We start from the raw sequence: 27,077 nt of genomic DNA, 5'->3' as shown, positions 1-27,077 counted from the left end.
TAGTTTTTTTCATAGTTAGAATGCTTAAGAGATTCCTACAAGTGAAATAATTGAATCAAAAATATAAGTATTTTTTATGATTTGTGGTAATTATTTCCTAAACCCTGTTATAATTTTTGGCCAGCCCATCAGTATAGAAAATTACGGGTAATATAACATTAGTATTTATAAAATAATATGTCCTCAGGGACAAATCAGATTGCAAAATTAAAAAAATTATGTTTTAGTCACTTATTAGCTCTACTGTGAAGGAAGGGTTGTATTCTTTTTCAGGTTACTTCAGTCAAATAAAAGCATTTTTACATACCTACTGTGTGCAAGTAACCATCCTAAGGGTTACAAGGGATAAGTCATATGTGGTTATTGCTTTTAAAGAAAATGCCAACTTGTCCAGTCTTTGTGGCTCAGTGGTTGAGCATTGACCTATGATCCAGGAGGCCGCAGTCCCGGTCAGGCATATGCCCGGGGTTGCGGGCTCGTGTAGGAGGCAGCCGAACAATGACTCTCTCATTATTGATGTTTTCATCTTTCTCTCCCTCTCCCTTCCTTTCTGAAATCAATAAAAAAAATATAAAAAAGAAAATGCCAACTTAATGGGGAGCAAAGCCAAATATTTTCTTTTCTTTTACAGTTAAATTCCATATAAAAAATATGAAAAGGAAGAGATAAGATTTGATTGTGTCAGGAAAGTTTCATGAAAGGTATTGGTCTTTGAGAGACTTGAAAGATGAATAATATTTAAATAATCAGTGATGAGGTGAAGAGAGTACATTTGATTAGAGGGTATGTTTTTTGAGCAGAGGAAACAATAAATAGAGACAAAGATTTTGAAAGTAAGTAGGTGGAGGTAGCATGGCTGAAGCATAGTAACTTGCTTGGCTGGAGAAAAGAATGCACAGGGGGAAAGAAGGTATGCCATAGTGGGAAAATTAATGTGCAGCAGACTGTTGCAGGCTTTGAAGGTACATTTAATTTGATAGAAAGAGTGAAACAATGAATGATTTTATCTGGGAGTTGTGTTTTGAATATTAATTTGGTGGTATCTACGGATTAGACTAAAATGAAAAGAACTAGCTAACTAGTGACTAGGGATTTTGGGCAACTTATTTATTCTTGCAAAGCTCACTTATCTCATCTGCAAGACAGAACAGTCATGCCTATGTCAGGGTGTGGTTGTTGTTAAATAGAATGGTGGATATAAAGTGTCTGGAATGGCTCCTGACACATGGTGGGTATATTGTAACAATTATTATTAAATCGGTCTTAATTATAAATGCTCTAAAAAGAAATAAGCAATTCAGATAGGAATGCAGAGTCACTTCAGTTAATTCCATTCCTATAACAGTGAAGCTAAATTAGATTTTATTCTACCTCCTTCCCACCAAGGTCCCTTGGAAACCTCAGTGGATGGATGCACTAAACCAAACAAGAGTGACTGAATTTGTCTTCTTGGGACTTACTGATAACTGGGTACTGAAGGTATTATTTTTCATGGCATTCTTAGCCATATATGTGCTAACTCTTTGGGGGAACATTCTCATCATGGTCACCATAATCTTTACTGAACATCTCCATAGCCCTATGTATTTCTTCCTGAGCAACCTGTCGTTTATTGACATCTGCCACTCATCTGTCACTGTGCCCAAGATGCTGGAGGGTTTCCTTTTAAAGAGAAAGACCATTTCCTTTGACAACTGCATCGCACAGCTCTTCTTCCTCCATCTGTTTGCCTGTGCTGAGATCTTTCTGCTGACCATTATGGCTTATGATCGTTACATAGCCATCTGCACGCCATTACACTACACCAGTGTGATGAATATGAGGGTCTGCATACAGCTTGTCATTGCTCTCTGGTTGGGGGGTACTGTTCACTCTCTGGTGCAGACCTTCTTGACCATTCGTCTGCCTTACTGTGGCCCCAACATTATTGACAGCTACTTCTGTGATGTGCCTCCTGTCATCAAGCTGGCCTGTACAGACACATATCTCACAGGAATGCTGATGGTGTCCAATAGTGGAATCATCTCCCTCACCTGTTTCCTGGCTTTGGTCACCTCCTACACAGTCATCCTGGTTTCTCTTAGAAAACAGTCAGCTGAAGGGCGCTGGAAAGCCCTGTCTACCTGCTCAGCTCACTTCATGGTGGTTGCCCTCTTCTTTGGACCATGTATCTTCATCTATACTCGGCCCGATACCAGCTTCTCCCTTGACAAGGTGGTATCTGTCTTTTACACAGTGATCACCCCTTTGCTGAATCCCCTCATTTACAGTTTGAGGAATGAGGAAGTAAAAAGTGCCATCAAGCATCTCAGACAGAGACAAGTTTTTGGTGTGAAATCGTGTACATGATGGTCTTGGGATTGCACATATAATCATGGCCAACTCTTCAATGAGAGAGCAAAAAATAAACAAGATCATTAGGTGAAATGGCATGCAGCAGTTCAGACTTGTGCATGAAAGAGAGGGACTTGTTAACTATTACTCAAATAAAGAAAAAGATCATGGTGGAACATGTAAGGAAAAAGAATGCGGAAAAGTTTAAAGAAGGTTTCTGATTTCACCAGTAAAAGAACATAATTTGGGCACAGACTCATTTTTAGGAACAGGTTATAGTTGAGAGTGAACTTACTTTCTTGATTTGTACTGTTCTGTGGGTTACTGGCTCTGGGAAGCTATACACCATACCTGTGTTTTATACATTACACTGGTTTCAATCTTGCTCTCAAATGCAGGGTGTTCCAAAAAATGTATACGCACTTTAACAGCTCATAGCTCAAATTTATTGAAAATGAAATTTATTTTACCAAACACTGCTTTTATAATTATTCAAAGTGTGTGTATACATATTTTTGGGCACCCTATTTATTTTCAATGTGTTTAAGCCTTTACTTGTTTACATTGAATTAAATTTTGCTACTTTTGAAGGTAATTCTCTACCAAACTTATGGACCTTGGTTGTAGAGAACATTTTGTAACTTGATCCCAAAGGCAAGGGAAATAAAGCAAAAACAAGTGAATGGGACTACATAAAACTAAAAAGTTTCTGTACAGCAAAAGAAACTGACAACAAAACAAAGAGCAGCCAACCAAATGGACCATATTTGCAAACAGTAGCTCTGACAAAGGTTTAATTTCCAAAATACATAAAGAACTCAAAACTCAACACCAAACAAACAAACAATCCAATCAAAAAGTGGGTAGAGGACCTGAAAATACACTTCTCTCAAGAAAACATAAGAACAGCCAATAGATATATGAAAAGATGTTCAACCTCACTAGCAATTAGGGAAATGTAAATGAAAATTACAATGAGATACCATCTCACACTTGTTAGTGGCTATTATCAACAAGACAAGCAATAACAAGTGTTGTAGAGGTTGTGGAAAAAAGGGAACCCTTATGAATTGCTGGTGGGAATGTAGACTGGTATAACCACTATGGAAAGCAGTCTGGCAATTCCTCAAAAAACTAAGAATAGAGCAACCATACGACCCAGCAATCCCTCTCCTGGGTATATACCCAAAAACCTTGAAAACATCCTAGATGTAATATGCAAATGGTTGTTATGCCATGAAGCGTAACGACCGGCCACTTAGTGACCAGATCACAGATCAGCAGGAGGGTGGGGCAGTGAGCTACAAGTGGACGGTGGAGAGCTACAGGAGGGGGCAGGGCAGCAAGCTAAGAAGTGGGGTGGGAGGAGGGGGTGGGGGAATTACAGGAGGGCGGGGCAGCAGGCGGAGAGCTACTGGAGGGTGGTAGTGAGCTACTAGCACACGGATTCGTGCGCAGGGCTACTAGTGTATTCATAAGATACATATACTCCTATGTTCATTGCAGCATTATTCATGATGGTCAAGACATGAAAACAAACAAAATGTCCTGTAATAGAGGACTGGATACAGAAGATGTGGTACATATACACAATGGAATACTACTCAGCCATAAGAAAGGATGAAATACTGCCATGTGCAACAACATGGATGGACCTTGAGAGCATTATGCTAAGTGAAATAAGTCAGTCAGAAAAAGCTAAGAACTATGATTTCACTCACATGTGGGATATAAAACTGAAACTCAGGAACACAAACAGCAGTGTGGTGGTTGCCAGAGGGAAGGGGGTCCTTTGGGTTCATATTTGACTTTGGGTGATGGGCACACAGTATAATATACAGATCTTGTAACATAGAAACCCACACCTGAAACCTATATGGTCACATTAACCAATGTCACCCCAATAAATTAAAAAACAACAACAACCCAGCTCTTAGTGAAAAAAGTGATTTTCTTATTATTTCTAATATTCTTTGTATTTTTATTTTGACAACATCAAGGTGGATATGTATGATGTATGTATTTTAAAATAAACATTATCACCGAAACTGGTTTGGCTCAGTGGATAGAGCGTCGGCCTGTGGACTGAAGGGTCCCAGGTTCGATTCCGGTCAAGGGCATGTACCTTGGTTGCAGGCACATCCCCAGTAGGGGCGTGCAGGAGGCAGCTGATCGATGTTTCTCTCTATCTCTCTCCCTTCCTCTCTGTAAAAAATCAATAAAATATATTTAAAAAAAAACATTATCAAGGTAAAATTTAGTTACATAAAAGACACCCATTTTAATTGTAAATTTTGACCAATTTTTACAAAGGCACATATACACCAATGTCACCACCACTCTAATTAAGATATAGCATATTTCCAACATCTCCAAAAGTTTCTTCAGCCTCTTCCCAGCCAATCCCTCTATCCCCAGGTAAGCATCCAAGGATCTGATTTTTATCACTATAAATTAGATTTGCCTTTTCTAGAGTTTCATATAAATTACATCATACGGTATGTACTCTTCTGTTCCTTTACTTTTTGCTTTGCATATTGTTTCTGAGGCCAATCCATGTCTTTATGGTATCAGTAGTTTGTTCCTTTTTATTGTTGAGTAAACATTATTCTTTTTTTTATTGATTTTTAACAGAGAGAAAGGGAGAGGGATAGAGAGTTAGAAACATCAATGGGAGAGAAACATTGATCAGCTGCCTCTTGCACATCTCCCACCAGGGATGTGCCCGCAACCAAGGTACATGCCCTTGACTGGAATCGAACCTGGGACCCTTCAGTCCGTAGGCCAATGCTCTATCCACCGAGCCAAACTGGCTAGGGCAACATTATTTTTTTTAAATTACAGTTGATGTACAATAGTATATTAGCTTCATGTGTACAGCCCTGTGATTAGATGTTTACATAACTTATGAAGTGATCTCCCTGATAAATCTAGTACCCCGATAAATCTGATACCATGTATAGTTATTTAAATGTTATTGACTATACTAGAGGCCCAGTGCATGAAATTTGTGCATGGGTGTGTGTGTGTGTGTGTGTGTGTGTGTGTGTGTATGTGTGTGTGTGTGTCCCTCAGCCCAGCCTATACCCTCTCCAATCTGGGATCCCTCTCACAATCCAGGACTGCTGGCTCCCAACTGCTCACTTGCCTGCCTGCCTGATTGCCCCTAACTGCTTCTGCCCAGCAGCCTGATCACCCCCTAACCACTCCCCTGCCAGCTGGATAGACGCCTAACTGCTCTGCTGCCGGCCCGATTGCCCCAACTGCCCTCCTCTGCTGGCCCAGTAACCCCTAACTGCCCTCCCTTGCCAGCCTGGTCGCCCCCAACTGCCATCCCCTGCAGGCCTGGCCCCTCCCAACTGCCCTCCCCTGCATGCCTGGTCACCCCTAACTGCCCTCCCCTGCAGGCCTGGTCCCTCCCAACTGCCCTTTCCTGCAGGCCTGGGTCCCCCCGAAATGCCCTCCTCTGCCAGCCCAGTCACCCCTAACTGCCCTCCCCTGCCAGCCATCTTGTGGTGGCCATCTTGTGTCCACATGGGGGCAACCATCTTTGACCACATGGGGGCAGCCATCTTGTGTGTTGGAGTGATGGTCAATTTGCATATTACTCTTTTATTAGATAGGATTCCCTATGCTGTACTTTACATCCTCATGACTATTCTGTAACTACTGATTTATACTTCTAAATCCCTTCACCTTTTTCACCCATCCACCAACTCCTCTTCCATCTCACAACCATCAAAATGTTCTCTGTATCTATGAATCTGTTTCTGTTCCACTTGCTTATTTTGTGTTTTAGATTCCACATATAAGTTAAATCAACGGGTATTTGTCTTTCTGACTTATTTCACTTATCATAATATCCTTGAGGTCTATCCATGTTGTTGCAGATAGCAAGATTTTATTCTTTTTTAAATGAATCATATTCCATTGTATATATGCACCACTTCTTCTTTATCCATTCATCTATTGATGGACACTTAGGTTGCTTCCATGTCTTGGCTATTGCAAATAATGTGGCAATAAACAAAAGGATGTATATGTCTTTTCAATTTAGCATTTTGGGTTTCTTTGGATAAATGCCCAGAAGTGTAGTTGCTGGTTCCTTCTTTGTATCTTGTTATAATAGCCTTTGTTTTAAAGTCTATTTGTCTGGTATATGTATTATTACCCCAGCTTTTTGTTTTGTTTTGTTTCCATCTTCATGATATATTTTTTCCCATCCCTTTACTTTCAGTCTGTGTGCATTTTTCCATCTGAAGTTAGTCTTGTAGACAGCATATGTAAGAGTCTTGTTTTGTGATCCATCACTCACCATATGTGTTTTTTTTAATTTAATAAATCTTTATTGTTCAGATTATTACAATTGTTTCTCCTCCCCCCCCCATATCTCCCCTCCACCTGGTTCCTACCCTCCCCTCTGCCCTTACCTCACCCCCTGCTGTCCTCATCCATAGGTGTATGATTTTTGTTCAGTCTCTTCCCATACCCCCCCACAGACACCCTTTTCCCCCTGAGAATTATCAATCCACTCTAATTCTATGCCCCTGATTCCATTATATTCACCAGTTTATTCTGTTCCTCAGATTTTTAATTCACTTGACTTTTAGATTCACTTGTTGATAGATATGTATTTGTTGTTCATAATTTTTATCTTTACTTTTTTCTTCTTTTTCCTCTTTTTATTTATTAATTTTTTATAATCTTTTTTTTAAATTAAGGTATTATATGTGTACATATCTTACCATTGCCCCACCCCACCCCACTCCCATATATGCCCTCACCCCACAGAGTTTTGTGTCCATTGGTTATGCTTATATGCATGCATACAAGTCCTTCGGTTGATCTCTTATCTTCCCCACCTCTCCCTAACCTTCCTGCGGTAATTTGACAGACTGTTTGATGCTTTACTGCCTCTGTATCTATCTTTTTGTTCAACAGTTTATAATGTTCTTTATTATCCATAAATGAGTGAGATCATGTGGTATTTTTCTTTCATTGACTGGCTTATTTCACTCAGCATAATGTTCTCCAATTCCATCCAAGTTGCTGCAATAAGAATTCCTTCTTTTTTATGGCAGCATAGTATTCCCTTATTTTTCCTCTTTTTAAAGAATACCTTTCAACATTTCATATAATACTGGTTTGGTGGTGATGAACTCCTTTAGCTTTTTCTTATCTGTGAAGCTCTTTATCTGACCTTCAATTCTGAATAACTTTGCTGGGTAGAGTAATCTTGGTTGTAGGTTCTTGCTATTCATCACTTTGAATATTTCTTGTCACTCCCTTCTGGCCTGCATAGTTTCTGTTGAGAAATCAGCTGACAGTTGTATGGGTGCTCCCTTGTAGGTAACTAACTGTTTTTCTCTTGCTGCTTGTAAGATTCTCTCTTTGTCTTTTGCCCTTGGCATTTTAATCATGATGTATCTTGGTGTGGTCCTCTTTGGATTCCTTTTGTTTGGGGTTCTGTGAGCCTCCTGGACTTGTAAGTCTATTTCTTTCACCAGGTGGGGGAAGTTTTCTGTCATTATTTCTTCAAATAGGTTTTCAGTGTCTTGCTCTCTCTCTTCTTCTGGCACCCCCATAATTCTGATGTTGGTATGCTTAAAGTTGTTCCCAGAGGCTTCTTACACTATCTTCAACTTTCTGAATTCTCTTCTCTTCTTGTTTCTCTGGAGGAGTGTCCTTTGCCTCTTTGTATTCCAAATCTTTGACTTGATTCTTGTGTTCCTCTAGTCTGCTGTTGGGTCTCTGTATAATATTTTTTTATTTCAGTCAGTGTATGTTTAATTTCTAGTTGGTCCTTTTTCATATCCTCAAGGGTCTCATTAAATATATCGGCCTTTTCCAGGAAATTCTTGAAAAACCTTATAACCATGGTTTTGAACTCTATGTCCATTTGTTTGTTCTCCTCCATTTCTTTCATTTGTGATCTGTTTCCTTGCCTCCTCATTTTCGCTGCTTCCCTGAGTTGGTAGGGTAGCTTTGTGTACTAGGTGTCCTATTGGTTCAATGGGTCAGCCTCCCAGTTACCTGAGGTGGACACTCTTGGTGCACCCCTTTGTGGACTGTGTGTACAGCCTTGCTGTAGTTAAGTCTTGATTGTTGTTGGTGTCACTGGGAGGAATTGACCTCCAGGCCAATTGGCTGTGAGGACTTGCTGTATCTATAATGAAAGAATTGCTATGCTGGAGACAAGTTTATGGGGCAGGACTTGTTCCAGTAGGGCTTTGATGCTCACTGAGTCTGCCTCTTGAATGTGTCCCTTATGAGAGTAGTTGAAATCTGGTGTTGTCTCACACAGACCACTAGATACACTAGTTTTTGGATCTCCAATGGGGTGCAGGTCAGCTACTGTTTGAGGCCACCCAGCCGGAGTTACAGCAAGAACTGCAGTTTTCTCCTCTTTGCTTGGGGTTTGGCGCTTTTGGAGCAGTCTGACTGGAGCTGTGGTTTATTTGGTTATGCTGCCACAGGGCAGGCCATTTATATGCAAAAGCTGCTGTGTGGAGCCTGGGTGGGTTTGTAGAATGTGCGGGGCGGGGTCTCAGGGCGCCACTAGGCTAGGGCGTGGCAAACGCCGATGGCTGTCATCAGCCGTCTCTGCCTTTCTGCGTTTCCAAGTCCCCACGTCCCGCGCTCCAGTGCAGCAAACAATGATTGCTTGGCGCACCTCTGCAAAAAAGTCACTTTCACCTTTCGACCCGATGGCTGACAGCCCAGCTTCTCCCCGTAGGCATCTGGGTCCCCCACATGTCCCCAGAAACAGGACCTCAGAGAGATTGGGAGCCTGTCTCCCTTCAGGTTGAAAAAAAAGCCGCGCGCCTCGTCGCCTGCCACCAGCCCGATTCGCGCGCCTCCGCACCTCAGGTTCTCAGCGTTTGTGCTCCTTTCTCTTTCCTTCTTAGCTGTAAAACTTCCAGTCAGCCAGCTTTCCCGTGGTTCTGGGTGGTAGACGTTTTGTCTTTTAGTTGTAGTTTTGAAATTGTTGTGTGAGGCGGCAGCTTAGTTGTTTACCTTTGCCACCATCTTGGTTCCTCCTCCTCACCATATGTGTTTTGATTGAAGCATTTAATGCACCATTTGCATTTAAAGAAATTGTTGCTCAGCCCTAGCCAGTTTGACTCAGTGGATAGAGTGTCAGCCCTTGGACTGAAGGGTCTCGGGGTCAATTCCAGTCAAGGGTACATACCTTGGTTGCAGGCTTGATTCCCGACCTGAGTCACTGTGCCTCGGGGAGGCAACCAATGAATGTGTCTCTCTCACGTTGATGTTTCCCCTTCTCTGTCTCTCCCCTGCCCTTTTACTCTCTCTAAAAATCAATGGAAATACTCTAGCCAGTTTTGCTCAGTGGATAGAGCATCAGCCTGCAGACTGAAGGGCCCTGGGTTCAATTCCAGTTAAGGACACATACCTGGGTTGTAGGCTCCTCCCTGGCCTGGGGCCCTGATCAGGGCTTGTGTTTCTTTCACATTGATATTTCTCTCTGCCTTTCCCTCTCTCTTCCACTATCTCTAAAAATTACTAGAAAAATATCCTCGGGTGAGGAGTAGAACAAAAAAATATGGAAAAGTATCTCTGGGTGAGGATTAACAGTAACAACAAAAAAGTAATTGTTGCCTGGCTGGTGTGGCTCAGTGGTTGAGTGTCGACCCGTGAACCAAGAGATCTCATTTCAATCCCACGTCAGGGCACATGCCTGGGTTGTGGGCTCAATCCTCAGTAGGGGGCATGCAAGAGGCAGCCGATTGATGTTTTTCTCTCATCAATGTTTCTATATCTTTATCCCTCTCCCTTTTTCTTTTCATTTCTTCCTTCATTGATAGATATGTATTTATTGCCATTTTATTACACTAGAGGCCCGGTGCACAGATTTGTGCACTGGTGGGGTCCCTCAGCCTGGCCTGCACCTCTTGCAATCTGGGACCCCTCGGGGGATGTTGGACTGCCTGTTTGGATTGGGCAGAAACCAGCAATCTGACATCCCCCGAAGGATGTAGTAGTGCACAAATGGCAGGAGCTGGGGAGTAGCCTGCGCCTGGGCTGAGCGCTGCTCCTGCTCATCCTGGCCCCACTGCACCTGCCGTCGCTGGGTAGCGCTGCCACAGAGGCGGAGAGGCTTGCGCAGTGGCAGCTGTGCTTGCCAGCCGTGACCCTGGTATCTGGCGCCCACTCATCAACTGAGCAGCACTCTTGCTGTGGGAGCTCACTGACCACCAGAGGGCAGCTCCTGCATTGAGTGTCTGCCCCTGCTGGTCAGTGCGTGTCATAGCGACTGGTCGACTGGTCGTTTGAGCGTTCAGTCATTCGGTCACTTAGGCTTTTTATAAATAGATTATTTATTTATTTTTTCTTCTTTTTAAAGAAGACTTTGTAACATTTTATATAATACTGGTTTGGTAGTGATGAACTCCTTTACCTTTATCTTATTTGGGAAGCTCTTTATCTGTCCTTTGATTAGGAATGGTAGCTTTTCTGAGTAGAGTAATCTTGGTTGTAGATCCTTGCTTTTCATCACTTTGAACATTTTGTGCCAATGTTTTTTGGCCTGCAAATTTTCCTTTGAGAAATTGGCTGATAGTTTTATGGGAGTCCCTTTGTAGGCAACTAATTGCATTTCTTATGCTTCTTTTAAGATTCTTTCTTTGTCTTTAACCTTTTGCATTTTAATTCTGATATGTCTTGGTGTGGGCCTTTTTGGGTACATCCTATTTGGGACTCTCTGCACTTCCTGGACTTGTATGTTTGTTTTCTTTATCAGGTTAAGAAAGTTTTCCATTATTACTTTTTCAAATAGGTTTTCAATTTCTTGCTTCTCCTTCTGGTACCCCCATAATGTGACTGTTGGTGTGCTTACCGTTTTTGGATATTCATTTTTCTTCTTTTTTTTTTTCTGATTTTATTGGGTGTTTACTGCTTCCTTATATTTCAAATCACTGATCTGATTCTCTGTTTCACTATCCTACTCTTGATTCTCTGTAATTTAGTCTTCATTTTAGTGTATCCTTCATTTCTGACTGGTTCTTCTTTATGGTTTCTATATTATTTTTATGCTGTTGAAATTCTCACTAAGTTCCCCGAGTGTGCTTATAACCATTGTTTTGAACTCTGTTTGCCTCCATTTAATTTAGTTTTATTTTGGATATTTCTTCTGTTCTTTCATTTGAGACCTGTTTCTTGGTCTCCTCATTTTGGCTGCTTCCCTGTGATTGTTTCTATGTATTGGGTAGAGCTGCTATATATCCTGGACTTATGTAGTAGGTGTCCTGTAGGGCCCAGTGACATGGCCTCCCTGGTCACCTAAGCTGGGCACTTCAGGTGCACACCTGTGTGGGCTGTGTGCATTGTCCTGTTGTAGTTGAACCTTGATTGCTGTTGGTGCATCACTGGCCAACAGGCTTCGAGGACTGGCCGAGATTACAGTGGAGGAGCTGCTGTGCAGGGGACAACCCCATGGAGCAGAACTCACTTTAGTGGGGCTTTGGTGTCTGCTGAGTCTTCCCCTTGCGTGTGTTGCACGTGGAGATGGTTGTGTTATAATCCAGTGTGGTTGAAGTTGACCACTAGGTGCACTGGCTCTGTGGCCTTCCAGGAGGTACAAGGTCAGTTACTACCTGTGCGATGTCTGGGATCACCTGGCATGAGCTAGAGAAACTGCTTGGGTGGGCCAGCAAGTTGGGTGGGGCATGGTCTCAGGGAATCACCAGGGCAGGTTGAACAGTGTAATCTGCGTTGATGGAGACTTAGATATGGTGTCATCCTACCTGCTCTGTGTGTGTGTGTGGGGTGGGGTGGGGGGAAGGGGGGAAGGCTTAGCAAAGGAACAATGGCATCTGCCAGCACTTCTGTCTGGGAGAAAGTGCCCTTCCAGCCGTTGTCCTGAAGCCAGACAGTTCAGTTTCTCCCTTGTGTCCTGGTGCCGTTTGAATTGTGGCCCCAGAGCTGGAGCCCAGAGCAAGTGAGTCCAAGTAAGTCTGTGCTTGGACCCTATAAGAGGAATGCCTGGGACTCCAGGAGCCCTCCATCTCACTCAGCCACTGTCCCTGCTGGTTTTCACAGCCAGAAGTTATAGAGACTTCTTTTTCTGGCCCTGGAAACCTGGGCTGGGGATTCTTTTGTGGGGCCAGGACCTCTTGTTCCTTAGGGGGAACCTCTGCAGCTGAGATATTCCTCTCAAATTTTAACCACCATACATGGGTGTAGGACCAGCCCAACTATATCTCACCTCCTCCTACCAGTCTCTATGTGGCTTCTTTATATCCTTAGTTATAGGACTTCTATTCAGCTAGATTTCAGGTGTTTTGTTATTGAGTTATAATTTTGATGTGGTTATGGGAGGTTCTAAGTACTGCTTTTTGTTTGTTTGTTAATCCTCACCAGAGGATATTTGTAGAGAGAGTAAAAGGGACAGGGAGAGACACACAGAGAGAAACACTGATGTGAGAGAGACACATCAGTTGGTTGCCTCTCACATGCACCCTGGCCAGGGCCAGGGTTCGAGCCTGCAACTGAGGTACGTGCCCTTGACTGGAATTGAACCCATGACCCTTCAGTCCATGGGCTAATGCTCTAACCACTGAGCAAAGCCAGCTAGGGCCCAAGTACCGCTTTTACTTATAAATACTCTATCTTGACCAGAATTGGGTGGTTCCAGTTTTTGATAATTATGAAGAAAGTAGTTATAAACATTTATATACAGGTTATTTTGGACACATTTTAATTTCTCTTAGTAGATTTATTGGGTTACAAGAAGAGTGTATGTTTAACTTTGTAAGAAACTATAAGACTTTATCAAAGTAGTTGTATGATTTTATACTTTCATCAGAAGTATGAGTTAACATTCAACAATTGATATTGTAAATTTTTAATTTTAGGTATTCTAGTGAGTGTGTGGTTTTATTCTTCATTTTCTTAATGACCGATAATGTTGAGCATCTTTTCATTTGCTTATTCTTTTATATATCTTGTTTTTTGTCCATTCAAATATTTTGCTCACTTATTATTTTTTTGTCTTCTTGTCATTGTATTGTCAGAATTCTTTGTATTTTCTGGATACGAGACCTTTGTTGAATAGATGTGTTACCAATATTTTTTCTCACTCTCTGGCTTGCAGTTTTACTTTCTGAATGATATATTTTGAAGAGCGGATGTTTAAATTTTGATTAAGCCCAATTATTAATTTTTTACTTTTAGAGTTGATGCTTTTTTGTGTCCCCAGAAATCTTCGCTTACCCTAAATTCTCAAAGATTTTCTCCTGTTTTATTCTAGAAATTTTATAGCTTCAGCTTTAAATTTTAGTTCTGTGATGCATTTTGGTATATGGTGTGAGATAAGGGTTGCAATAAAATTTTCTCATCTGTATAGTTGATTCAGCACCATTTGAAAAGAGTACTCCCCGCCACCCCCCACCATTGAGTTACCTTGGCACCTTTGTTGAAAGTCAGTTGACCCCTTAAATGTGAATTTATTTTTGGATTTCTTATTCTGTTCCATTAACCTATCTGAATTCTGATCTTATTAAATATGTGAGCATAATAAAAAAGTTGTTATTTTTACCACCGAGTTAAGAGTAGCTTAGGATATAGTAAAAGTAACCTAAACAGAAGGTATCTAGGACTCAAATTTTCTTTGTAAAAAAGTTTTAAATTGTAAATTAAATTTCTTTAATAAATATAGGATTATTTACATTTTCTGTTTCTTCTTGTGTCAGTTATGGAAATTTATGTTGATCAAGGAATTTGTAATACTAACTTCTTTATTGTGTAAATGGTAGTGCTGTTAACTGAAATAGAAATGACTGAGGGAGAAGTTTTTCTTTTTTTAGGGTGGGAATTTAAAGTTCTTATTTGGTCATGATACATTGAGATTCCTATTAGACATTTAAGTAGAGATGATATATGAAGTCTGGTATTTGGGACAGAAGTCATGTTTGAAGACACAAACACAGCACTAGCAGGATATACAGAGAATATTTAAAGTCATGGGACTGGATGAGGTCATTAGGAAATACTGAATGACATCTTTAGTTAATAAAACTCTATTGTATACTTAAAAGTTGTTAAAAGTAGTAGATGTTAATTAAGTGTCCTAGACCACAACTTATGAAAGGTAACTATGTGAGGTAGTAGATGTGTTAATTAGCTTGATTGTGGTAATCATTTCATAATATATCAAATCATCATGTTGTACACTTTAAATATGCACATTTTTTGTCAATTATACCTCAATAATGTTGTTTAAAAAAGAACTAGACAATAATGTGGAACTAGAAAATAATGTTGACACTAGTGAGATTCATACTTATTTTCTTACAGAACTGTAAGATAATAAATTTATGTTGCTTTAAGCTTCTAAGTTTGTGGTATGTATTATAGTTGCAATAGAAAATTAATACAGATATTTTTATATGGGATTTTTTTTTGTCCAATAAAGGAATCATATGCACTGAATGAAAAAACAAACAAACAAAAACTGCAAAGATCTGCTGAGAAAACGTGAAGATATAGTGATTTATACATATTCCTACACTAGAGGCCCGATGCATGAAAATTTGTGCACTCAGGAGGGATCCTTCAGCTTGGCCTGTGCCCTCTCACAGTCCAGGACCCCTCAGGGGATGTCCACCTGCCAGCTTAGGTCTACTCTCTGAGTTAGACATCCTTAGTGCTGCCAAGGAGGTGGGAGAGGCTCCTGCCACCACCGCTGCACTCACAGAAGTCAGCCCGGCTTGTGGCTGAGCCAAGCTCCTCCTGTGGGAGTGCACTGACCACCAGGGGGCAGCTCCTGCATTGACCTGGTCATTCCAGGTTGTTCCACCATTAGGGCCAATTTGCATATTACACTTTTATTATATAGGGTAGGAATAAAATATACTGTTAAAGTGGATGGGAAGAGGTTGAAGAGGATATGGGAGGATAAATGGCGATGAAAGGAGACTTGACTTGGGGTGTTGAACACATAAGGCAATAGACAGATGATGTATTATAGAATTGTACACCTGAAAACTATATAATTTTATTAACCAATTTTATCCCAATAAATTCAATAAAAAATAAAAATTTCATTAAAATATTAAAACATTATTCATATAATATACCTTCTTAAAGTGGTTTATAAATTTAATATACTTATAAAAAAACTCACAGATTTTTTGAGTAAGTTTTGCAATAATACTATAAAGTTTATTTGAAGAAATAAGCAGCTAAGAATAGTTAAGAGGATGATTGGATTTGCATAATTTTTGGGCTGTTGATTTATGAATTAACTGGTATCACTCACTAGACTAAAATATATCAGTTTTGTGGAATGGGCAAGTCCAACCAAGAAGACTGCGTGACACACTCCTTAGGTAAAGAGGATGATGCTATACTGTGGTTGAAAGGAGTAGGATTAGAGGTCAGAGAGCTGTCATATGAAATTAATATAATGTCAATTTTATTGGAGTGATGAAATGGTATAGAATACACTTAATACTAAAAATATGTCTGATCTTTCTTTGCTTATTCTGAATGGAATTTAGAATTGATTGGGGCCTTTGGGTAACGATTCTGCTAAATTCTCTTACCTTATAGAAATAATGCTTACGAGTACTCTAGAGAATTGGCTGCCAGAAAATATAAACATCTGCATATATAATAGAGAATGAGCATAGGTCTTCACACCTGCCATTTCCTCTGCCTAGAATGTTCATCACCTCTTTTTTCTTATGGTTGGCTCCTTTCTATCTTTCAGATCTTAGTTTAATTGTCATTTCCTCAGAGAGGCTCTTCCTGATTACCCAATGTCGAGACACTCTCTTCTCTAACTAACAGCATCCTGCTGCCTTCATTCACAGTATTTGTCACCATCTGTAATTAAAATTTGTTTATATTTTTGTTTTCTATTTTCACTAGACTCTAAACTACAGGAAGAAGGGACTATATGTATATTTTATTTATGACTATAAACCTAGTACTTAGCACATAATAGGTGCTCAGTATGTAAATATTAGTCAAATGAATGAATAATAAGACATCCCCATTTCATTGCCCTGATAGCAGACTTTTCCTGGACACTTGAAAAATATCAATAATTTCAGTGGTTCAAAGTCTTCTTTCTTTTCCCCTTTATTTTTATTTAAATTCTTTATTGTTGAAAGTATTACATATGTCTCCTTTTCCCCCATTGACCTCTCCCCACCCATTCCTACCCCCCAGCACAGGCCCTCACCCCCCTACTATTTGTGTCCATTGGTTATGCGAATATGCATGCATACAAGTCCTTTGGTTGATCTCTTATCCCCTCATCCCCACTTTCCCCTGCCTTCTCTATGAGGTTTGTTGGTCTGTTCGATGCTTCTATGTCTCTATATCTGTTTTTATTCATCAGTTTATGTTGTTCATTATATTCCACAAATGAGTGAGATCACGTGATATTTATCTTTCTCTGACTGGCTTATTTCGCTTAGCATAATGCTCTCCAGGTCCATTCATGCTGTTGCAAATGGTACCAGTTCTTTCTTTTTTACACTGGTGTAGTATTCCATTGTATAGAGGTACCACAGTTTTTAGTTTTTATTTTTTAAATTTATTTTTATTTTTTTAAATATATTTTATTGATTTTAGAGAGGAAGGGAGAGGGAGAGAGAGAGAGAAACATCAATGATGAGAGAGAATCATTGATCGGCTGCCTCCTGCACGCCCCCTACTGGGGATCGAGCCTGCAACCCAGGCATGTGCCCTTGGCTGGAATCAAACCTGGGACCCTTCAGTCTGTAGGCCGACGCTCTAGCCATTGAGCCAAACCAACCAGGGCTGTACCACAGTTTTTTAATCCACTCATCTGCTGATGGGCACTTAGGCTATTTCCAAATCTTAGCTATTGTAAATTGTGCTGCTCTGAACATAGGGGTGCATATATTCTTTTAGATTGGTGTTTCTGATTTCTTGGAATATATTCTTAGAAGTGGGATTATTGGGTCAAATGGGAGTTTCATTTTTAATTTTTGGAGGGAACTCCATATTGTTTTCCACAGTAGCTGCACTATTCTGCATTCCCACCAGCAGTGTACGAGGGTTCCTTTTTCTTCATATCCTCACCAGCACTTGTCATTTGTTGATTTGTTGCAAATTCTTCTTTATAAGTCACCAAAGTCATATGAAAATTCAATTTGTCTTATTTACCAGTGTTTGGGACCACTGTCATATATGCAGCCCATCTTTGGCCCAAGTGACAATATATGGCATATGACTATAGTCTGATAGATATGGTATGTAAATTATTCTTAGCAAGACATTTCTTTGATTTGGAGCACAAAGCATCTTAAGGACTTAGACATTTTTTTTTCTTTCCTCTTCTTTCTACGCATTAACTTTTTCAAGGTATTCTTTATGTCTTCATTCCTTAGGGCATAGATGATGGGATTCAGCAGGGGGGTGACAACAATGAAAAACAGACACCATCTTGTCCTCTGGAAGACTGATGGATAGGTGAGAGTAGATGAAGATACGATATCCCAGGAAGAGTGTGACTATGGTGAGGTGGGCTGCGCAGGAAGACAGGGCCTTCCTCTGGATCTGCTGTTTCAGATTCACTAGGATGATTGTGTAGGGCACCACAAGAACCACAAACAGACCATAGCATTTAGTCCACTGTTGGAAACGATGAGAAACTCCATGGTGTGGGTATCAGTGCAGGCCAGTTTGTTCACCTGAGGTACATCGCAGAAAAAGTTGTCACTCTCATCAGGATCACAGTAGGGCTCTGTCATGATGCCCTAAGACAGTAATTTCAATTATCTAGTTTCCAGAAGGCAGAAGCTTGAAGCTTTTCACCAAGCTACTGGACAACTGGCAATGTGGCTGAGCATTTTTAAAAATAATTATTTAGAGAAAGCTGGATAAAACCCTGGAAACCTTTAAAAATCTGGAGAGGGTGAGGGAAGCTTGCTTCTTTTCCATCCCTCAGTTGAGGGCTGACTTGCTCATTCTTTTTAATATATTTTATTGATTTTTTTACAGAGAGGAAGGGAGAGGGATAGAGAGTTAGAAACATTGATCAGCTGCCTCCTGCACACACCCACTGGGGATATGCCCGCAACCAAGGTACATGCCCTTGACCGGAATCGAACCTGGGACCCTTGAGTCCGCAGGCCGACGCTCTATCCACTGAGTCAAACCAGTTAGGGCCTGACTTGCTCATTCTTAAGCTGGAGGTTAAGGTTGCAGCCTAATGTCATCACTATATTGATTGGATTATCCTCAGCTCTTTTTAAGGTCTAATTCTGTTGCATGGCCCACAAATAAAGCAAAGTAATTGTTTTATTTTATTTTAAATTAGTCTAATTTTTATTTATTTTTTTCCCATTTTTTTATTAAGGTATTATATGTGTACATATCTTACCATTGCCCGCCCCCACTCCCATACATGCCCTCACCCCCCAGTGTTTTGCGTCCATTGGTTATTCTTATATGCATGCATACAAGTCCTTCGGTTGATCTCTTATCTCCCCCACCTCTCCCTAACCTTTCCGCTGTAATTTGACAGTCTGTTTGATGCTTTGCTGCCTCTGTATCTATCTTTTTGTTCATCAGTTTATAATGTTCTTTATTATCCACAAATGAGTGAGATCATGTGGTATTTTTCTTTCATTGACTGGCTTATTTCACTTAGCATAATGTTCTCCAGTTCCATCCAGGTTGCTGCAAATGGTAAGAATTCCTTCTTTTTTATGGCAGCATAGTATTCCATTGTGTAGATGTACCATAGTTTTCTGATCCAGTCATCTGCTGACGGGCACCTAGGCTGTTTCCAAATCTTAGTTATTGTAAATTGTGCTGCTATGAACATAGGGGTGCATATATCCTTTCTGATTGGTGTTTCTAGTTTCTTAGGATATATTCCTAGGAGTGGGATTACTGGGTCAAATGGGAGTTCCATTTTTAGTTTTTTGAGGAAACTCCATACTGTTCTCCACAGTGGCTGCACCAGTCTGCATTCCCACCAGCAGTGCACAAGGGTTCCTTTTTCTCCGCATCCTCGCCAACACTTGTCGTTTGTTGATTTGTTGATGATAGCCATTCTGACAGGTGTGAGATGGTACCTCATTGTCGTTTTGATTTGCATCTCTCAGATAATTAGTGACTTTGAGCATGTTTTCATGTGTCTCTTGGCCTTCCTTCTGTCTTCTTTCAAAAAGATTCTATTTAGGTCTGTTGCCCATTTTTTTATTGGATCATTTATCTTCCTTTTATTAAGTTGTATAAGTTGCCTGTAGATTTTGGAGATTAAACCTTTATCAGTGATAACATTTGCAAATATGTTCTCCCATACAGTGGGCTTTCTTGTTTTGTTGATGGTTTCTTTTGCTGTGAAAAAGCTTTTGATTTTGATGTAGTCCCATTTGTTTATTTTCTCTTTAGCTTCCATTGCCCTAGGAGCAGTATCAGTGAAGAAGTTCTTTCAGCATATGTCTGAGATTTCTCTGCCTGTGGATTCCTCTAGTATTTTTATGGTTTCCCATCTTATGTTTAAGTCCTGTATCCATTTTGAGTTTATTTTTGTGCATGGTGTAAGTTGGTGATCTAGTTTCATTTTTTTTGCATGTATCTGTCCAATTTTCCCAACACCATTTATTGAAGAGACTGTCTTGACTCCAATGTATGTTCATACCTCCTTTGTCAAATATTAATTGAGCATAGTGGTTTGGGTCAATATCTGGATTTTCTCTTCTATTCCATTGGTCTGTATGCCTGTTCTTGTGCCAGTACCAGGCTGTTTTGAGAATAGTGGCTTTGTAATACAGCTTGAAATCTGGTATTGAGATCCCTCTTACTTTATTCTTCTTTCTCAGGATTGCTGTGGCTATTCAGGGTCTTTTTTTTTTTATTCCAGATGAATTTTTGAGAGTTCTTTCGAGGTCTGTGAAATATGCCGTTGGTATTTTAATGGGGAGTGCATTGAATCTATAGATTGCTTTGGGTAGTATGGACATTTTAATGATGTTGATTCTACCAATCCAGAAACATGGTATGTTCTTCCATCTGTTTATGTCTTCCTCTATCTCTTTTTTCAGTGTCCTGTAGTTTTCCACGTATAGGTCTTTTACCTCCTTAGTTAAGTTTATTCCTAGGTATCTTAATTTTTTTGGTGAGATGGTAAATAGGATTGCTTTTTCAGTCTCTCTTTCTGTAAGTTCACTATTGGTGTGTAGAAATGCCATAAATTTCTTGGCGTTAATTTTTTATCCCGCTACATTGCCGAATTCATTTATTAAGTCTATTAGTTTTTTGATGAAGTCTTTCGGGTTTTTTATGTACAATATCATGTCATCTGCAAATAAGGACAGCTTTCCTTCTTCTTTTCCAATTTGGATGCCTTTTATTTCTTCTTCTTGTCTAATTGCAATGGCTAATACTTCCAGTACTATGTCAAACAGAAGTGGTGAGAGTGGGCATCCCTGTCTTGTTCCTGTACTTAGGGGAAATGTTTTTAGTTTTTGCCCATTGAGTATGATGTTAGCTGTGGGTTTATCATATATAGCTTTTATTATGTTGAGGTATGATCCTTCTATTCTCACCTTGTTGAGAGTTTTTATCAAGAAAGGGTGTTGGATTTTGTCAAATGCTTTTTCTGCATCAATTGATATGACTATGTGATTTTTATTTCTCAATTTGTTTAGTCTAATTTTTAAATTTAAATATATTTTTATTGATTTCAGAGAGAGGAAGGGATAGGGAGAGAGAATTATGGATTGGCTGCCTCCTGCACGCCCCCTACTGGGGATTGAGCCACAACATGGGCATGTCCCCTGACATGGTTCATGGGTCAATGCCACATTAAGCCACACCGGCTGGGGGCTAAATTAATCTACCTTTGACCCAAGTCTCATTGTTTTTTAATAAGAAATGTATATATTATACAGATCACAAGATTTTAGCCCTTAAATGGACTTGAGAGTTTACCTCTTCTGTTTTCATCTCACAAATAGAGAAAATGAGGCTCAGAGGTAAAGCAAATTCACAGAGAATTGGAGTAATAGCTGAGTCTAAAGCTCAAGTCTCCTAATTCCTGGTCTAGGCTGTCTCCACTCTACCACCACTCTGACCTGCCTTTTGGTGATGATTGGCTTAATCTGGCTTTTGTTTTCTGTAAAATGCTGTTGGAGAAGGATGAGGAAGAAAAGGAATGTTTTACATATTCTTTCATCTTTTAATCTAGGGATTATAATCTGTTCTAAGCTTTCAAAAAATGGGCTTCAGAAACAATGTAAACATACTTAGGTGTATCTCTGTATTCTTCCTTCTTTTCACAGCAGTAAAATAGAAGGAATAGGCTCTTTGATACACAACCATGACTAATTTCAAAACCACAGATTCACTATGTACTTAAAGAGACGTTTGTGCTAGCTCTGCAGGAACTGGCTCAGTTTGGAATTTTTCTCACCCACTGATGGACAGAGTGAGCCAAAGAGCCTGGGGGTGGGATCATTTCTCTCCTTTTCTAGTATAAATAAAAAAGCCTTTGTATCTGTGGAGTCACTGTCTGTAGCTGGCTTCCTAAGATGAGGGGATCTGTCTGATCCAGATTGAAACCGAAGAGAACCAGATTTGGGAGGAGATAATGTAATGGGGATGCTTCCTGTGGGGTGTTGGTGCTAAATGAGTTCAGTTGTTAGATGTTCAGAATGAAATACAATAAAATTCTCATATTTAATTAGGCTATTTTTCAAGTCTTGATAAATTTTTTGTATGAAAGTGACATGCTAATCTTTTCATTATTCCGTACATCTTAGTTGTTTCTTCCATCAGTGGTGTGCAGCCTTGTTATCTATCAGGTTCTATTGCTTTCCCTGATGATACTTCAGGAAAGGGAAACCTTCTAGATCTCCTGCAGCCAGAGCTCCATCATCAATGACACCATGTTTTGATACGAGTGGTCCAAGGAAAGTTGGGGGACAGGGCTCCATTTTCTAAGAAATTCAACTAATGGACTTGTAGTAGCTGGACTTTTTCTAATCAAAACTGGAATGTCCCCTAATACATCTAATCTGTCCTAGAGGGGCAGAATAGAGTCAGAGTGGCCCACATTTCTGTGCTGTAACAGATACTATGAGAAGAACTCAGAGACCAATGTACACCAAAACCCTTTGCTTCAGAGTGCAGAACAAGGTAAAGTGACATTAGCAAAGCAGGACTTATATCAGAGAAAATTTGACATGGTTTTAAATTAAATTTATGGTCACTGTTGATTAGTTGCCCTTGTCAGAATTGCTGGAATTTTATGTAGATGGACAGAATGCATTGTTTCTCGGTCTGACTTCTTTCACTCAGCATAATTATTTTGAGATCCATATATTTTATTTCTTGTTTCAATGATTTACTTCTTTTTAGGGCTGAGTAGTATTCAATTGTGTGAATATACTACAGTTTGTTTTTCCAATTTGTACAGATATGGTTGTCAAAGAAAGGTGGAACATATATAATTAACTGAAAGATGCATGGAACATCTACAACAAAAAACCCAGAAATAAAGGGTGCTATATTTAAAAGTCTAATATGTGATTAATGCATAAGTCAATGAATTACATAAATTTAACTCAATTACTTGGAGTCACTGAATAGAAATTTGGAGCAAAAAATATAATTAGATCCCCCTTCACCTGATATAGCATGGGTAATTAAGCAGAGCAGTGATATAAAGATCATACAACTTATTTTATTAAATAGATTGGGTCATGATCTTCTTTTAGGAAGATTATTTGGCAGTGATATGCAGTATAGATTAGAAATAAGTGACCTGTATATGAAAGCCAAAGGAAGGAGGCTATGATAGCATTAGGTGCATGAGTTAATAACAACAATGGTAATAAGTATGAAGAGGAAATGGAAACTATTAGAGAGATTTCAAAAAATTTCAAAGGAAGAAATAATAGGGTAATAGGCTTTTATATTTTCCTAACCAAAATTAAATTAAAGCAATCTCTTATTTTTTTTTCTACATTTCTCTTCAGGTGGCAGACACTCTTACAATTTTTGTTAGAACTCTGAATAGGAGACTATAGTTTTAGATCTGGTTCAATCACAAACTTTCTGGGTGATCTTAGGCAAGCTGTGTAAACTTCCGAAAGGCCTGCTTTTCTCTCCTATAAAATGAATGGGCTTCAGCAGGTAGACTCTAAGACTTCGTCCAGTTCCAAGTTCTTAGATGATAAAAATTTATTATTTTGAACCTCATCCCAGTTGGGCCTAAGATGACAGACTAATTCAGCTGGAAAGGAAAAGAATGAGTGAATTGTATGCACTAACTACCCACACAGGGCCCTAGTAAAGTAGTTAACCACAATCTAGATTAAAAATCCTCTCTGCATAACGTTTTCTCTTAATGATGCAGGTAGCTATGCACAAAGGAGTAGGGTTGTAAGGTAGTAAATTGCTTCTGCTCTGTTGGGTCAAATGGCACTCAAGAGGTTAGGTGTTTGTAACTGGAACACACATAAAGTTCAGGGGAGAAAGAAGTCTAGAGTTTAGTTACTTTTGACAAATTACAGTTCAATAGGGACTGACTGTTAAAGTGATCCACAGGGAAATTCAACTTTTAAATTAATCTCCTGTGTTTTTCTGGGCATGCCAACATCACAGATAAGAGGATACCTCTAGCCGTTCATTATAACTCTTGCTCTCACTGATTACTCTCAGGTCTCTAAAGGCTTCTCAGTGGTGAGAATAACAGTTAATAAAGGGGATTGGGTTCCCAAGTGGACCTTATTAAAAATGTTGTGGTTATAAGGTGATTAACTTATGTAAGTGACTTAATGCGCAATGCACCAAGCGATGCACACAGAGCACATCTAAGGGTCAGAGAATCACAAAGTCTAGAGAACGGTTTAGCATTTAAATGTGAATTCTGGGACAACAACAATATCCCCGAGAATTACTGCTTTGATGTTAGAGCCCTGTCAGGTTAGAGAGCTATTTAAAAATAAATGTTTCACCTACTTCCCCAAAGTTTTGTCTTTTGAAATGACAACCAGAGAGATACAGGTACGGCGGAAAGATAAAGAGTAGGAGATAAGGGTCTGGAAATGGAACCTTATGGGATACCCAAGTAAAAGGAGAAAACTCAGGGAAGAAGAAAAGAAGTGGTCTCAGAAGTTTTAGGAGAATCATGCTTGGGAAGACTCATGAAAGTTCTCAGCACTGTTCTCTTATAATTGTAAGATGGAAAGTGGTCCCTCCTGTTCTGTTTTGGAAGGTTGTGTAGGATTAGGGTTCATTCTTTAAGCATTCAGTACAATTTGCCAATGAAGCCATCTAGGCCTGGGCTCTTTATGATATTTAAAAAAATTCAATTGCAGTTTACATTCAATATTATTTTGTACTAGAGGTCTGGTGCACGGATTTGTGCACCGGTGGGGCCCCTTGGCCTGGCCTGTGGGGAACGGGCCGAAACCAGCTCTCTGACATCCCCCCAGGGGTCCTGGATTGCGAGAGGGCACACGTCAGGTTGAGGGACCCCACTGGTGCACGATTGGGGCTGGGGAGAGCCATGGAGGGGTCTAGTGTGTGTCTGGCCCATCTCACCCAGTCCCAATTGGCTGGACCCCAGCAGCAAGCTAATCTACCGGTCAGAGCGTCTGCCCCCTGGTGGTCAGTGTGCATCATAGTGACTGGTCAAGTGGTCGAAGAAATGGTCAGACACTTAGCATATTAGGCTTTTATTATAAAGGATTGGTTTCAGGTGTACAACATACTGGTTAAACAATCATATACTTTACAAAATGTTCCCCCTGATATTTCCAGTACCCACCTGGCACCATACATAGTTATTATGATATTATTGACTATATTTTCTATGACGTATTTTATATCCCCCTGACTATTTTGTGAGTACCAATTTATGCTTCTTAATCCCTTTACCTTTTTCACCCAGCCCTCAACCCCTCCTTCCCTTCTTGCCACCAGATTGACCTCTGAATCAATGAGTGATTTTATTTTCTTTCTTTGGCTCTTTTAGCTTCCACATATAAATAAAATCACATGGTATTTGTCTTTCTCTGATTTCTTTAACTTAGCATAATACCTTCTAGGTCCATCCATGCTATCACAAATGGTAATAGCACATTCTTTTTTTTATATCCTCACCTGAGGATATTTTTTTCCCCATTGCTTTTACAGAGAGAGTAGAAAGAGGGAGGGGAGGAGGGAGGGAGAGAGAGAGAGAGAGAGAGAGAGAGAGAGAGAGAGAGAGAGAAACATTGATATGAGAGAGACATATCAACTGGTTGCCTTCCAAAACCCAGGTATATGCCCTTGATTGGGAATTGAACCTGTGACCAGTTCATAATTGGACAGAGATTTCCTTAAATGTTTGGAATCAATAGACCTCCTGCCCTTTGCCACTGGTCTTTGTGTGCAGGTTTGGGCACTCCGTCAATGTTTAGACAGGCATTTTACAACTCTGCCTTAGCTTTCACTTCTTTCCTTCACAACTTCTAGGTCAGCCCTAGGTGAAAGATTAGGGCCTTCTTAGCTGGGCAAATCATTTGAATAGGTAATATTGGAAAGGAGAACACGGCTCAATTTCACTAATAGGAAGGTAATACAAATTGAAATGAGACTCCACACTCAGCATATTGATTAAATTTAGACAGTTTTATAATACCGATTGTTGTTGAGAATTGATGAGACTGGAATGCTCATGCCCTGCTGGTAGAAGTGTATGTCGCTATCGCTAGTTTGAATGTTTAATTAGTGAAATGTAGTATGCATATGTACTATGATTGGACAATCCTTGCTGGAAATTCTCTCACAATTAATAAGGGGAAATATAAAAATATGTTCACTGCTGTGTTGGTGGGGGTTAAGGCAGCCTATGAGTCCAGCACTAGGGGACTGCATAAGTAAATGTAGAGGAAGCACATGCTAAAATATTTTGCAATGGTTAGAAACTTTGAACCAGATGTTAACCAGTAATCTAAAAAAGAATTTTAAGTCCTCTGTAGCTATATATCTCTTGACTGCAGGAAGAAGCTGCTTGCACATTTAATCAGCTCATTTGTATAATTGTACTAGTAGCCCGTTTGCACGAAGATTCGTGCAATAGACCTTCATTCAGCTGGCTGCCTGCACCAGTTTTCTGCCGGCACCGGGGACCCAGGCCTTGGCTGTGGCCACCGCCTTCTGCCTTCTTTCAGGGTCGGGGCTTGGCCCCGGGCGGTGGCCTTGGGCTCAGCCGCACCCAACATCCCTGCTAAGGATCGCAGGAGCCGACCCCCAGTGGTTTCCTGCGATCCATGCAGGCTGCCCACTCGTGCCCAAGGCCGGGGAAAGCCTCGGGCGGCTTTCCCCGGCCTTGGGCTCAGCCGCACCCAGCGTCCCTGCTACCGATCGCAGGAGCCGACCCCCTGGTCGTTGCCTGCGATCTGTGCAGGCTCCCTGCTGGTGCCCAAGGCCAGGAAAGCCTCCGCCCCAGGCTTTCCTGGCCTTGGGCTCGTTGGCACCCAGTGTCCCTGCTAGGGATCGCAGGAGCCGACCCCCAATGGTTGCCTGCGATCCGTGCAGGCTCCCCGCTGGTGCCCAAGTCTGGGAAAGCCTCCGCCCAAGGCTTTCCCGGCCTTGGACTCGGCCGCACCCAGCGTCCCTGCAACGGTTTCCTGGTGGGCGTGGGTGGTGGGCATGGCTTGGTTGGTGGGCGTGGCTTGGGCATAGCGAAGGTGCGGTCAATTTGCATATTTGTCTATTATAAGGTAAGATTCCCTTTGTGT

The 27,077-nt window shown here is 40.5% G+C and overlaps 1 protein-coding gene across 1 annotated transcript; it reads left to right on the top strand.

Annotated features, from left to right (window-relative positions):
- Positions 1–1,407: 1,407 nt before the first annotated feature.
- LOC307098008 (olfactory receptor 4E2) lies at positions 1,408–2,349 on the top strand (the record flags this gene model as incomplete). Its single annotated transcript, XM_079768382.1, has 1 exon — positions 1,408–2,349. The coding sequence occupies one exon, from the start codon at positions 1,408–1,410 to the stop codon at positions 2,347–2,349; it is 942 nt and encodes a 313-aa protein (XP_079624508.1).
- Positions 2,350–27,077: the final 24,728 nt, after the last annotated feature.

The sequence above is a fragment of the Cnephaeus nilssonii genome (genome assembly GCF_951640355.1).
Source record: "Cnephaeus nilssonii genome assembly, chromosome: 4".
NCBI lineage: Eukaryota > Metazoa > Chordata > Mammalia > Chiroptera > Vespertilionidae > Cnephaeus > Cnephaeus nilssonii.
This window is presented reverse-complemented; position numbering and strand designations above follow the sequence as displayed.